At 45.1% G+C, this 13,815-nt stretch overlaps 1 protein-coding gene across 4 annotated transcripts in view; it reads right to left on the reverse strand.

The window, feature by feature from the left end:
• Positions 1-609: 609 nt before the first annotated feature.
• The window catches only part of PDZD2 (PDZ domain containing 2), a 280,372-nt gene continuing 267,166 nt past the window's right edge, over positions 610-13,815 (reverse strand). For all 4 annotated transcript variants that reach the window (XM_043600507.1, XM_043600498.1, XM_043600515.1 and 1 more), the window contains 5 exons: positions 13,048-13,165; positions 8,691-8,792; positions 7,622-7,883; positions 4,995-5,129; positions 610-3,558 (listed from right to left, as the gene is read on the reverse strand). In XM_043600507.1, the coding sequence (XP_043456442.1) occupies positions 3,392-3,558; positions 4,995-5,129; positions 7,622-7,883; positions 8,691-8,792; positions 13,048-13,165 (784 nt within the window). In that variant the 3' untranslated portion in view covers positions 610-3,391. The remainder of the gene's footprint in view (positions 3,559-4,994; positions 5,130-7,621; positions 7,884-8,690; positions 8,793-13,047; positions 13,166-13,815) is intronic.

Genomic DNA, 13,815 nt, shown 5'->3' on the forward strand with positions numbered 1-13,815 from the left:
CAGTGTTGGGATTAGGCTTGCGGAAATTGAAGACTTTAGTAGTGGGAAGAGGGGAGTAAAATCTAGACGGTCAGGGCTTTGCAAAGGCATGGGATGTTGAAGGTCTTGGAGATTTAGATTGTGTTAGATCCTCAGTGTGGCCATGTAAGAGTTGATTAAAAAAAATTTTTAATGTTTACTTATTTTTGAGAGAGAGCACGAGTTGGGAAGGAGCAGAGAGGGAGAGACAGGATCCAAAGCAGGCTCCAGGCTCTGAGCTGTCAGCACAGATCCCTGACGTGGGGCTCGAACTCATGAGCCACGAGATCATGACCTGAGCCGAAGTCGGACGCTTAACCAACTGAGCTACCCAGGTGCCCCAAGAGTTGTTGATTTTAGTTCTGTTGCCTTTGGACCTCTCATTTATGTAATAATTTAAGTAATAATAAACATGTCTTGATATTTTTTATATTTTTATTTTAGAGAGCGTGTAAGCAGTGGGGAGAGAGAGAATCCATGCTCAGCATGGAGCCCTAAGTGGGGCTCGATCAACTGAGCTACCCAGGCGCCCCTTATCATATTTTAAAAGGTTAATTTATGGATTGCAGAACTAAAACAACAAGGAAAGAGCCAAGTAGTAAGTAGAGTGTTTATTTTTTTAAAATTACTTAAAAAAGGTTGTTTACAGAGATGTGGATTTACATAACTTGGCGACAACATTTTAAAAATGTACAGGCTATTTCATATTATTGCACTTACTCTTTAATATATAAGGCATTTTATTTTACATAAATAAAGGATGTATATTATCATACAACAGGTGTGGTGCCAATTAAGTCAACCATAAAATTAAATGAGATGTGTATGGAAGGACAGAAATGAAACCCGACTTCAACCTTCACAGAATATCCTTGCAACTACAATTTACTTGTTGTAACACATATTTACCCTCATAGCTTATTGTGGGTGACTGACGAGTTAAAAACCCCAAACAATGAAAATTTTAGTAGGATAATAGAATACCATTAGTGCTCACTTCAGGAAGTGTGGGAATTAGACTAATTAGAAATACTAGTCATGCCTTGAACACTGAAGACAAGTAAGTAGCCTTCTAAGGGTCAGAGATAGTTTAGCCTTTTGCTTTCTCCCTTCAATTCCAACTGGTGACCAGGGAAACCCTTCTCGCAAGATCTACTAGAAATGGCTGATGACTTTAACACAATTTAGTGAGCCAAAGGTCTACCCTTTGCACTCTTCAGGTACGATGATCAGGGACTCTTGGAAGGAGACTGTTCCACTGCTCCCCATTCTGTAGATGTTCCTGTTTGCGTAGGAATGTGAATTTCTTACTGGTAGGCACAGCTGGAAGGGTGGAGGCAAATATTCTCTTACCATTCAGGCAAGAAAGCAGAAACCACAAAACTGACCCCAGAGACTTAAAAACAATCTAGCATGCACCTTGCACTGACTGCCTATAGTATCCTACCTGGAACTGTAGTGAATAGTAGAAGCTAAATTAATCAGGTCTTTCTAGCTAACTCTTGTGCAACATTCTCTTTTGTATATAACCTACGGAAAAAAAAAAAATGAGAAATCTGGGCTCACCAGCCAGATACTTCAGTCCCATCTGAGAGACCCCTCTGGGCCAACTTTACAGAGGTTTACTGGGATTAGTCACTTGGAAAAGCAATGTACAAAGGTGAGTAAGCACCTCTATGATCGGGGGAGGGGTACGGTGACCTCCATTCTTTTCTCTAAGCCATAGACCCAAGCTGCAGATTATTGGAAGAAGTCTCCGACATAATACCTCGGCGTCCTCCCACAGGCAGGTTATGATTCTCACCTGTACTCCCAGGACTCGATCTGCTGGCCTGCATCACCCTTGGGTCTGGCTCGTAACTACATAGTTCTGCTGCTTTACCTTGAAAGAATGACTCACCCTTGTTCTCCATTTTCTTCTTTTTACATCTTGGTAAATGTAGCTGGTGAAGGTTTAGAATTTAAGAAAAGAAGGTGCAGTAGGAGGAGAAAAGCCAGTTTTGTGACAGGGAACAGCGCATTGAATGGGAACAGCCACTACGAACAAGTCATGCTTTGAAAGGAGAGCAGCCGGGATGGGTTTTCACAGGCAGTATGAGTCACAACAGTCTTTTGCAGGGAAACGGTTTTGCAAAAGGAAGAATTTGCAAAACAGGAAAACAAAACCAGCAAACGCTTTAGTCACTGCAGAGCCGACATCACACCCAGGTCAGGAAAAGAGGTCCAGTGCTTTAGAAAGTTTCTATTTCTTAAGCTTGTTGGGAAAGGGGAACACAACCAGCCAACCAAAAAAAAGTCCCCTAGAAGGATTATTTTTAAGTTCCTCCATTTGGATTGTAAATGTAATGCCTACGTTTATAAATCCAAGGGTACTAAAAAGATTTCTAAAAATTTGGCTTAAATTAGTGGTTGGAGTGCATAAAATATAGAAATGGAAACCCAGTGACTATGATATTTCTGCCCACTCTTGGGTTGACTGGTCCTGAATTGAAGCACTTATTCAAGACAAGTTGCAAACCAGATGCAAGGTGCTTTCAGAGCTGGAACTTTCTGCTCACTCAAAGCAGCAAAGTTCATGGCTATTTAGTGTGGTTTATCAGAACGGCATTTTTGTAGCATAGCCTTACGACTTACACTTTTAGATCACGATCAGCACTTCATGATGATCGACAGTCCACTGAGTTGAACTCTGCATCCGTACATTGCACATGACACTCTCTAAAAAATATCACTTTCTGTATTTTGCTTTTTCATTTTTGGATAATTCCTGAGCTCAGCTTAACTGTTAGGTCATAACTTATCTTTTTTCTTTCTTTAAGTCTCATTTCTTTTCACGGTAACAATACAGACCCACAGCTCCTTCCACTGAATGTGCCTAAAAGCACTCTTACTTACAAAATTATATAAAACTGTAGTCCTTTTAGTTGTGACATTTGTGTTGCCCCCTCGGACCTGGTTACCTCCCTCACTGCCAGGACTGGGTACAGTGTGAAAGAAGGCAAGAAGGATGCGAAGGTCTAGGTAAATGGTTCGAATGAAGGGCACGCCACGTCTCGTATCCCCATCAGTAAATGTGAAAAGGAGGGGACAGGCACTGGAACGAAAGGATCCCTCCCAGCCGAGGTGGTCCAGGTCAAAGGCTTCCAGGGGTCCGCTCCACCGCTGCTGCACGCACAAGAGGTCAGCTTCACGTAGATGTCAAAACGTGGAGATTTCTATAGTCCTTGCCTGTATCAGTGTTCCTGTGTTGTTTTAGGAACCCAGCGTTTGAAGAAGTTACTCTGATTTGCTCAAGTAAGGGAACTGAGAAAAGGAGATGCTTGTTCAAAAACGTAACCAGCATGACCAGTGAGCATCACCACTGGTGATGGTTTCAGGACGAATTTCTATGCTTCCTAATTACTAACTGCACACGTCCCTCCGGGACAGACTTCATAATATTCCAGGCGTCAAAGTGCATGAGCCCAACCAGGGGTTTTCCATTAATGGCGAGAATTTCATCTCCAGCTTCTATTGTTCCTGCTTGTTCAGCTGCACCCCCTGTGAGAATAAATGCAGAACAAGGGCTTGGCACCTTTGTGGTATTCAAAATAAATTCCAAGGAAACGAAAAACTTAAGTGGTACCCAGTGCCTATATTCTTTTTTTTTTTTTTTTAATTTTTTTTCAACGTTTTTATTTATTTTTGGGACAGAGAGAGACAGAGCATGAACGGGGGAGGGGCAGAGAGAGAGGGAGACACAGAATCGGAAACAGGCTCCAGGCTCCGAGCCATCAGCCCAGAGCCTGACGCGGGGCTCGAACTCACGGACTGCGAGATCGTGACCTGGCTGAAGCCCAGTGCCTATATTCTTAAGACGCACAGGGCATACATCCATTAAATATTCAAATCTGTAACCCCCTCCTCTCCTAAGATGCATAAGCAGTGAACCAGGAGAAAATCATTTTCAATGTATTTAATCAACAGAGGGAATACGCAGACTAGATAAAGAACTACAAATCAGTAACTAAAATCCAAATGGCCAGTAAGTGTAGGAAAACAGGCTCCACTTTGATCTAATATACCATGACGGCTAATCAGGGACTGTGGAGATTACTTACACACAAAACCTGATGTATTTCTACACCACAGCTTTCTATATAACAAGCTTAGGAGTATATGGGTGTATGTTACTGATACTGTTAGTATTCACTATTGTGATAGCATATTACATAAAACAGGATATACATTAGTATATTCTTATATATACTGATATTGTTAGTATAATTATACTTTAAAAAAATGTTAGAGGAAGAGAGATGATCCCAGGCAGGCTCCGTGCTGTCAGCACGCAGCCCACCGTGGAGCTCGATGCCAAGAATCACGACATCGCGGCCGGAGCCCAGATCGAGTCGGATGCTTAACTGACTGAACCGCCCAGGCTCCTCTATAATTAGATTTAAAATTTGTAATATAATTGTTTAGCTCAGGAACCTGAAGAGGTCTTTGAGAACTGTCCAAGATTAAATGACGATGCAGGCTCATAAAGAGACCTCAGATCTACCACATGTTTCAATGATCTCTACTCCCACCCCAGTATTGCAATTTTAAATGAATGGGATCTTGGTCCATGTTAACTACCCGAGTGGCAACCCTGATGGCCTTACTTACATGTATGTTTACATCAGCTACAGCAAATACTAGTTAAGAACACGGAGTTGGACACAGACCCTGGGGCCAGACTGCCTGGGGTCAAGCCTTATTCTGCCATTTGCACCTGTGACCTTCGGGGCTTGTATGGCCCCCTGTGGCACAGTCTCTCCTCTGGTGAAACAGGGACAACAGTACCTGATAGGACTGTCATGGGGGCGACATGTGTTCACATGTGTAGAACACAACAGGGCGGACACACAGCACACCCTGTATGTCACAGAGAATAAGAACATTTTCCAAATGGAAAGAAAACAGACTGCTAACTGGGTTTTTTAGGGCATTACCTTTGTACACTCTTTTAATGACCAGGGGCCCGTCTCCAGCCATCGATGATTTTCCTCCATCCAGACTCAATCCCAGCCCGGCAGAGGTCTTCAGCACTTCAACACACAGAGCATCGTGGGAAGCTACACTTCTACCTGTAGCAACGATGTTCGGAAGGATGAAGAGACAGGGACACTCATCACCTCCTGTCCTGTCCCCTAAATGTATTCCCCTCGCACCCTGGAGTCCCATCTACCTTCGAAACCAGCGTTAGAGTTGATCTCCCAAATTTGGAGCTGGCCTCGTGGCTAAGTTGCTGCCGTACCTGCACCATGTGCTCTTCTAAGCACTTCCTGTTGTGCCCAAGCAGAAACCCCCAGACTCCGAACTGCTCTTGGCAAGCCCCACACGCTGTTGCTGTGGGTCTCAGTGAAGTCACACTTGGGGAGTCAAATTCGATTTCCTGCTGACCCTGACTGCCGATGGCAGCAGTGTGTCACAGTCTGACCCTGAAATCCTCCAACACCCAAACACCAGACCCCATGTGAGACCGTGACCGTGGATTCCAAAGCTCCCAGGGATGCCCAGAGCTCCTTTCCTTCCTCCTCCTGCCACACATGCTCCTGTTGTGTGTTTTCATCACACGCCAGCTGCCTTCACTGCCGTCTCCTCTCTCCACTGGGGGTGGGGGACGTTTCCACGGCAACACTCTTGCCTGCTCTGTGTGCTAGTGTGGAGAGGCCTGGCTGAAATCCGCCTTGGAGATCTGCATAGAAATTGTAAGCCTGCCTTTTATTTCTCTTATTTACACACGTTCTCATTGAAGGACGTTGAGGGGAATGGAAAGGCGCACCGAGCTCTCTGGGAGGCAGGGGAAGGACCACAGATTAAATGCCCCCTTCAGGTTGAGGCTGAGCTAGCCAGCATCACTGCTCTTGCACATAAAGGTCAGTCCATTAGTGTGGTTTCACGAAGGCGACTCCACATCCCATGTGGTCTGAAGGAAATGTGCTAATGGGAGCAGCCTGATTTTTCCGTAGGTGATTTCACTTGCTGTTAAACAGGAAAACAGGCCCATTACAGGCTCTCAGCTCTGGCCAGACTCTACTGGAATCACCCAGGAACCTTAAAAAGATTGTGATGCTGGGCCCTGGCCCTTACCTTCACCCCCATCCCTGAGGTTTCATGATTGAAATAAGCTGGGGAATTCACTGAGCAGGAGGATTTTAAAAAGCTTCCTACGCGTCTTTAACGTGCAGCCTACCGCATCAGCCCTCAAGTGGGATGCTCTCTGTGTTAGGGGAGAACTGCACAGGTTCAGGTAGAGCCCTGGGCACGGGCATTTTAAGGAACAGGAATACGAAAAAATAAAGGTTAGGCCCTGAATGTGTTTACAATTTGGTAACTCTGTAGAATCTGGTTCAAGGCCAGATGTTCTGAAGGTGCCACAGGAATACTTAATGATTATAAATGACAGGATTAGCCTTCCATATCCCGAGTTCATGAGTCTTAAAAACTCTGGAAGCTACTGGGATTAAATGTCAAGTGGTTTCCTTTGACAAGTTGCCCGGATCCCACTGAAAGTACAAGCAATTGAGACTATGTGGAGGCAAAGGTGAGCATGACAAGGTCTGATGACTTAAGGTGTTTCCCAATATTGGGAAGGGCTTCAGTTTTCTAGAAGAGCAAAAGCAAGGGAACAGAGAAGGCTGAGAATGCCCCCAGCCTGCGGAGGCATCTGGACAAGAAGAGTTCCATTTGTTCAGTGGACATCAGTGCCCTTTCCAGCAAAGCAATCACAGAGAGCCCAGGCTGCCATGAAGCCAAGGGGAACAGGGTGGAATTCAGCTACCCTTAACTTCATTAGGGAGAGATGTTGAGTGGAAAAAAAACCTCCCCAGAAGGCAATGCCCTGACCCGGGCTTCGTTGGCTCCCCTATGCCACCTGGACTAAAGACATCACTCCTGAACTCCAAGGTAGGGGACACCACTCAAGTTTGATGTAGTTATCTGAAGGCTGTAATCAGCCTGTGCTTCAGAAACACAAGTGGTACTTAGTTCCTCCTGAGTAAGTACTTCGTACGCCTTGCTCATGAGCCTTGGTGTGACAGTGTGGAGGGCATACAGAAAATCTTACTCCTGAACCTCTTTTTATGAGTTCTTCTTGGTTGATTAAGGCTATAGTCTCTGTCTTTAAACATCTGTACCCCCTCATTTCCTTACATTCTTCTAAAACAGGAAAGAATACAAACCTTGATATTTTCCGAGAACAAATCTCAGTACTGGAATTTCTCTTTCTACAGTCTCAACATGATTCCCCTCCCCTGTCACAAGAGTTTCTTGCTTTACTTACCGGCCACTTAAGTCCTAAGAAGAAGATATAAATGTGAAAGGGCTTCCTTCTTAGCACATTTAGAGAAGCAGTCAAGCGGTCGTTAAAAATCTTCAATAGTATGACTTTAACTACAGGGGGCAGTGGTTTATAACTTCCTTGTAACACTGCTTTTGCAAGAACCATCCGCCGACATAAGACTTGACTACATTTGATTTCTCTGACCCAGATGATAGTAGTTATGTTCCTTCGTGCTCACCAGGAACCAATCTGCCAGCTGCACCCACCCTGCTGGTTGTTGAACTGGTGTCTTACCTACTCCAGGCTCCAGGAGGCTGGTCTTTCTGGATAGCAAGCCCTTCCCATTGGCTTCCTGTCTGGTGGAGGATCTGGGCTGGTCATTCCCTTTCTTGATGACTACAAGTACATCTTTGTGCAGCTGTGCTTGGTGCAGAACCTTCAGGACATCCCCATGGGCTAAGCCAGCCAGTGAGGTGCCATTGACTGATAGAAGGAAATCCCCTCGGTTCACAGTCCCTTCCTGAGAAGCAGCCCCCTGAGAAAACACCCTGTGCACCTGCGGCAAGGAGAAGTCAAAAGCCAAAGTCATCACACAAATGTGGTTTACCAAAAACGTATTCAATGTGAGGGATGGAATATATATATTTAAAATGTTTAATGTTTATTTAGTTCTGAGAAAGAGACAGAGCATGAGCGGGGGAGGGGCAGAGAGAGGGAGACACAGAATTAGAAGCAGGCTCCAGGCTCCCAGCTGTTAGCACAAAGCCCAATATGAGGCTCAAACTCATGAACCGTGAGATCATGACCTGAGCTGAAATCGCACGCTCAACCAATGGAGCCACCCAGATGCCCCTGGAATATATTTTTTACTCAACTTCTTGCTCGTGTCTAATATATGCCTGGCACTCCATGGGGGCAAGAAGAACACAAAAATGAACAGGACCTGGTCTTGCCTAATGAAGGTGGCCTCTCCAATGATCTCAAAGTCCTTTGAGTGATACAAAATTTTAGGTTGTTCTTGAGAAGGAAGTGATTTCAAAAGCAAATGCGGGTTTGGTCAGTTAATTCTAGTGTTTTCCTAGTGCTAGAATAAAATGTCAGGTGAATAGGAGGGTACAGAAAACTGATGTGTGTTTGCATCTAATCACTCCGTCTGTATACATCAGTCAGCTCTGTGGTAAGAATGTGTATCTTTGCTAATGAATATATCATATCCTACTTTCCCCACTTTTCCATTTTTGTTTTGTTAGGAGGGAACAAACACCAGCATTCTTTGAACTCACAGACGTGAATTTTGTTCTGATCAAATGTGAGGCTGCTTCGGGAGTGACTTTCCTGCGAGCACCTTGACACTGTCACTTACCACAATTGATTTTGGCTCCACATCTGTTCCTCCTGCCACAGTGAATCCCAGACCTGAGCCTTCTTTTTTATTCAAGACGATGAAGCAAACATCTTCTTTATTCTGGTGAAAAGAAACAGAAAAAAGTACAGTTGATCCTTGAACAACATGGGGTTTGGGGCACCCACCCCCACACTGTGGAAAATCTGCCTATAAATTTTGACTGCCCCTCACACTTAACCGCTAATAGCCTGCCCTTGATGGAAGCCTCACTAATAACATAAACAGTTGGTTAACACATAGTTTCTGTTATATGTATTATATACTGTATTCTTATAGTAAAGCAAGAGAGGGGTGCCTGGTGGCTCAGTCAGTTAAGCGTCTGACTCTTGATTTCAGCTCAGGTCATGGTCTCATGGTTTGTGAGTTCGAGCCCTGCACTGGGCCCTGCGTTGGCAGTATGGAGCCTGCTTAGGATTCTTGGTCTCCCTCTCTCTGTCCTACTCCTGTTCGCTCACTCTCAAAAAAAAAAAAAAAAAAAAAAAAAAAAAGCTAGAAGGGAAAAAAACATAATTAAGAAAGTCCTAACAGAGAGTGCATTTAGAGTGCTATAAAAAACTCACGCGTAAGTGGACCCGTGCAGTTCAAACCCGTGTTGTTCAAGGTCACGTATCTGTTTCTTGTGCTGGGAGTTAGTAAGTTCTGTGGTCAGCCCTCCCGCTGTGCTGCACAGCTTGTCAGCACGAGCCCCAGTGGCTATTCAGGAGCTTTTCCACCTTTCCTGAACTCAACTGTCCTCTACCCATCCCGGGCAGTGCTTGCTTGGAGTTTGGGGGTCCATCCTGTACCTATAGAACCACGGGGATGGTGGATAGAAAGGGGCAGGGACGGGACAATATAGGAGCTATTCTAGGCACCAGATTGTGTCTTCCCAAATCTGAAGACAGCACGTAATTTGGTCATGAAGGGAATTCTTTTTGTTTTTTTTAATGTTTATTTTTGAGAGAGAGAGAGAGAGAGTGAGGGAGGGGCAGAGAGAGAGGGAGACAGAGGATCTGAAGCAGGCTCTGTGCTGAGCGCGTAGAGCCCAATGCGGGGCTTGAACTCTTGAACCGTGAAATCATGACCTGAGCCAAAGTCAGATGCTTAGCCTTAGACTGTGCCACCCAGGTGCCTCGTGAAGGGAATTCTTCATTCTATAACTGTTTAAGTCTGTAATTTAGTCAGGCCAGGGTCAACAACAGCAGAGAAGAAGTGCCAAGAGGCAGGATGAGAACACACTGGGGCCAACTGTTTTATGACCCCTTCCCGCCACATTCAGTTCGTTGGATTTGAGGTGTAATTAATGAATGGGTATTCCTAAAATACAAAGTATGTTAAAAAAATATAAAGTAGGGGCGCCTGGGTGGCTCAGTCGGCTCTGTCTCTGTCTCAAAAATAAACATTAAGAAAAAAAATTAAAAAAAAAAAAATAAAGTACCCTAAAACTAACTGCCAACTTGTATTTGAGACTAGAACATTCCTAGTAGTGTCTAGGCTTACGTAACAAAAGACTGTCCTGTGTTTCAAGCATCCAACAAAAGATACCTTAAAATATTTTAAAATAACTGAGTTAGGCTAATTATTCTGAATTTTGACTTCCTTCACCGCACATGGTAAAAATGATTCCGCAACATTTTTCAAGATCTGCATTGCTAGGTTCCCCATGAAGTGATTTATAATCCATCAATTCAAGGTGTTCTCAACCCAGCAACAGAAAAAGAATCTAAAAATAAAACTGAAGTGTTGTTTTGATGAGAGAAGGTGAAAACACTGAAAGAGAGAACCACCTCTGTATTGTGCTGGGGAAGGAACCCATAATTAAAAAAAAAAAAAAAAGAGTTTAGGAGTGCCTGGGTGGCTCAGTCGGTTAAGCGTCTGACTCTTGATTTCAGCTCAGGTCATAATGTCATGGTTGGTGAATTTGAGCCCTGAATCAGGCTCTGCACTGACAAGGCGGAACCTGCTTGGGATTTTCTCTCTCCCTGCCCATTCCCCACACACATGCAGGCTCGCTCGCTCTCTCAAAATAAAACATAAAAAAATAAAAGAAAAAGAGTTTAGTCCTATTAATACATCCTAAAGAGTGATCCCAAGCATTTTATGTCTCCCCAAAGAAGTTCATTCAAACCAAATCTCCATTTGCTGACACTAGAATGTTCCACAGACCTGCTGGGGGATTTTGACTTTGTTGGGAAGTCCAACCATTTACAGGCTCAGACACGTTCAGAGAGAAGAATGAAAACTAGGCGTTCTTGATGAAAATGGGGCATGTGGTCTGGTACACCCAAATTTTAATTTGCTCAAAAAATGTTTTTTCAAATTGCGTCTGAGGATACAAGTGCACTAGAAGCCGACCACGGCCACTCTGTGAAAGCAAGTGAAGACTGCAGGGAAATGAGGGTGAACAGCTGCATTCTGATGCAAGTAGGAATGCTGTTCCACACAAAGCCACCGTACTTGCCTGGGGGTGAATGTGGAACCAGAGGGACGGGGTGGGAGACCCTCGCAGCTGGCACTCAGCGTCCTGCCCGCACAAAAAGTCTCCCATTGTGTCCGTGGTCCCTGAAAACGTGCATCTCATTTGTGAGGTAGGTTGAGACTTTTTGGTTTTCTGCTTCTACTTTCTTTTCTTCTTCTTAAGTTTATTTGAGAGAGAGAGAGGCAGAGAGAAAGGGAGAGAGAGTCCCAAGCACTGACAGTGCAGAGCCCAATGCAAGGCTTGATCCCATGAACCGTGAGATCATGACCTGAGCCGAAATCAAGAGTTGGACGGCTTAACGAACTGAGCCACCTAGGTGCCCCTCCTTCTACATTTTATCTAACACTGTAGAATGTCTGAGGACAAGGGACCCGGCAAAGTGTGATCCCACCATGCCATGTTGATTGGAAATGCCAGAATGAGACTTGCATGCATGAAACACTTATTGTCACAAGTCGAAGAAAGAAGGGAGAGGACAGAACGGTCCCTTTCACTGAAAGTGAAAAATGCTGGATGTCTCAATGTGTTTGTTAACTGCACAGACCCAAACCAGCAGGCTGAGGACCAGAGGGAGTGTGTAAACTAAGGGGAGCTGGTCTCCTCTCCAACCTGGTTCCTTCCTCAGGGGATACCAACATCACAGCCCTTCTGGGTAATGCTAGAAATTTCTGGCACAGTGTTCTCAGATCTATGAGTGGCCCAGGTACATTACCAGTCAAGAAAAAATTGTTCATATTTGTTTTCTCAAAACAAATATTCACTTATTAGGGTTCAAATCTCTAAGGGCAGTTCTGAGAAATTAATGTTGTTCTTCAGAGAAGTATTCTAGATATGAACCCATGGCTTCTTCTGTTATTATCATCACATCCAATTTATTGAAAGACTGCATTTTTTTTTAAATTTTTTAAATTTTTTTTTTTTTTTTTTTTTTGAGAGAGAGACAGAGCATGAGCAGGGGAGGGGCACAGAGAGAGAGGGAGACACAGAATCTGAAGCAGGCTCCAGGCTCTGAGCTATCAGCACATAGCCTGATGCAGGGCTTGAACTCATGGACCGCGAAGATCATGACCTGAGCCGAAGCTGAATGCTTAACTGACTGAGCCACCCGGGCGCCCCAAAAGACTTTTTTTTTTTAATGTTTATTTTTGACAGAGACAGACAGAGTGCAAGTGGGGGAGGGGCAGAGAGAGAGGGAGACACAGAATCTGAAGCATCTCCAGGATCCGAGCTGTCAGCACAGAGCCCACTGTCAGCACAGAGCCAGATGCGGGGCTCAAACTCATGAACTGTGAGAGCATGACTTGAGCTGAAGTTGGACACTCGACTGACTGAGCCACCCAGGTGCCCCAAAAGACTGCATTTCTCATGACCGGTTAGCCACCTTGTCTTGAATCCCAGGCTTCAGAAGCTCTCATGCTGGGGGCCAGGGTAGGGCTACACACACGCTAACTCATTTCCCCAGCAGGTGGCTCCCTTGACAAGTAGTTAACGTCCACCTAGTGCAGAGATGTGCTGTGGGCATTCCCTCATGTTTCCAACATGCCTAGTTCAGTTTTGAGGACCCTCTGTTGACAGACTCCAAGCGAGGGGGGGTGAGGAGGATGGTAACTAGTCACTACTGGGGAATTAACACAGCGGCTGCGCCAATCTGGCACCTGAAATTCAAGTCAAGGTCTAGCTTGTGAAGCCAGCTGCAAGCTGCAACTGTGAGAGAGGTCAGACCCAGCTGGGCAGCTCTGTGCTTGGGCTCAGAGCAGAGCTCTTCCTGGCTCCCAGAGCTCCTGCCCCGAACCTGGGCACCACCCCACCCCGGCACTGCCCCGGCTTCCTCTCCCTGTGTGGTTGGGTTCCACTCACCTCTGATTGTGCTTTCGCTTCCTGAATGAGAGCCGGGACCGTCGATTTTGACCCCACTGATGATAAAACAGACTGTAATCTTTGCTGGTCTCCTGCTGAGACTAGAAGTTGATCCAAACTAATATAAAAATATGAAAGAAAAAGGCAATTTTCTCCTTTCATAAGGTTGTATTTACAATAATGCTCTTTCTACCAACTTGCAGGTGTTTTCTGATTTTCATGCTCTCTTTTGTTTTTAAAAATAATTTTTTTAATGTTTGTTTATTTTTTTCTCGAGAGCGCACTGTGAAGGATGGACAGAGAGAGCAAGGAGTCACAGACTCTGAAGCAGGCTCCAGGCTCTGAGCTGTCAGCACAAAACCCGATGTGGGGGTCAAACTCATGAACTGTGAGATCATGACCTGAGCCGAAGTTGGACGCTCAACTGACCGAGCCACCCAGGCGCCCCTTCAAAAGGTGCCCCTTTTGGTCATAAGAACTCTCAATACAAACTGCTTGAAGAATCCTGAGTGCTGGGCAGGAATGTCATTCACAGGAATTACTGTGGCTTCTGGGATCCATCACCTCAGGATGTTAGGGAACCAGTGCTGGAGCTCTGCAGAACATTTCTGACAGTTTGAAAAATATTCTTTAAAATGTTAGGAATTTTCCGCTTAACTCGGGTCGGCTTCGAAGGCCCAGACTGTTGTCCCCTGAGGTGCAGCCCTCCCTGTCCACCCTCATCTCTCTGATGGCGCTCTTGCCAAAAGTGCAATGTCCCATCAAGAC

This window comes from Prionailurus bengalensis, chromosome A1 (assembly GCF_016509475.1).
Source record: "Prionailurus bengalensis isolate Pbe53 chromosome A1, Fcat_Pben_1.1_paternal_pri, whole genome shotgun sequence".
NCBI classification, from domain to species: domain Eukaryota; kingdom Metazoa; phylum Chordata; class Mammalia; order Carnivora; family Felidae; genus Prionailurus; species Prionailurus bengalensis.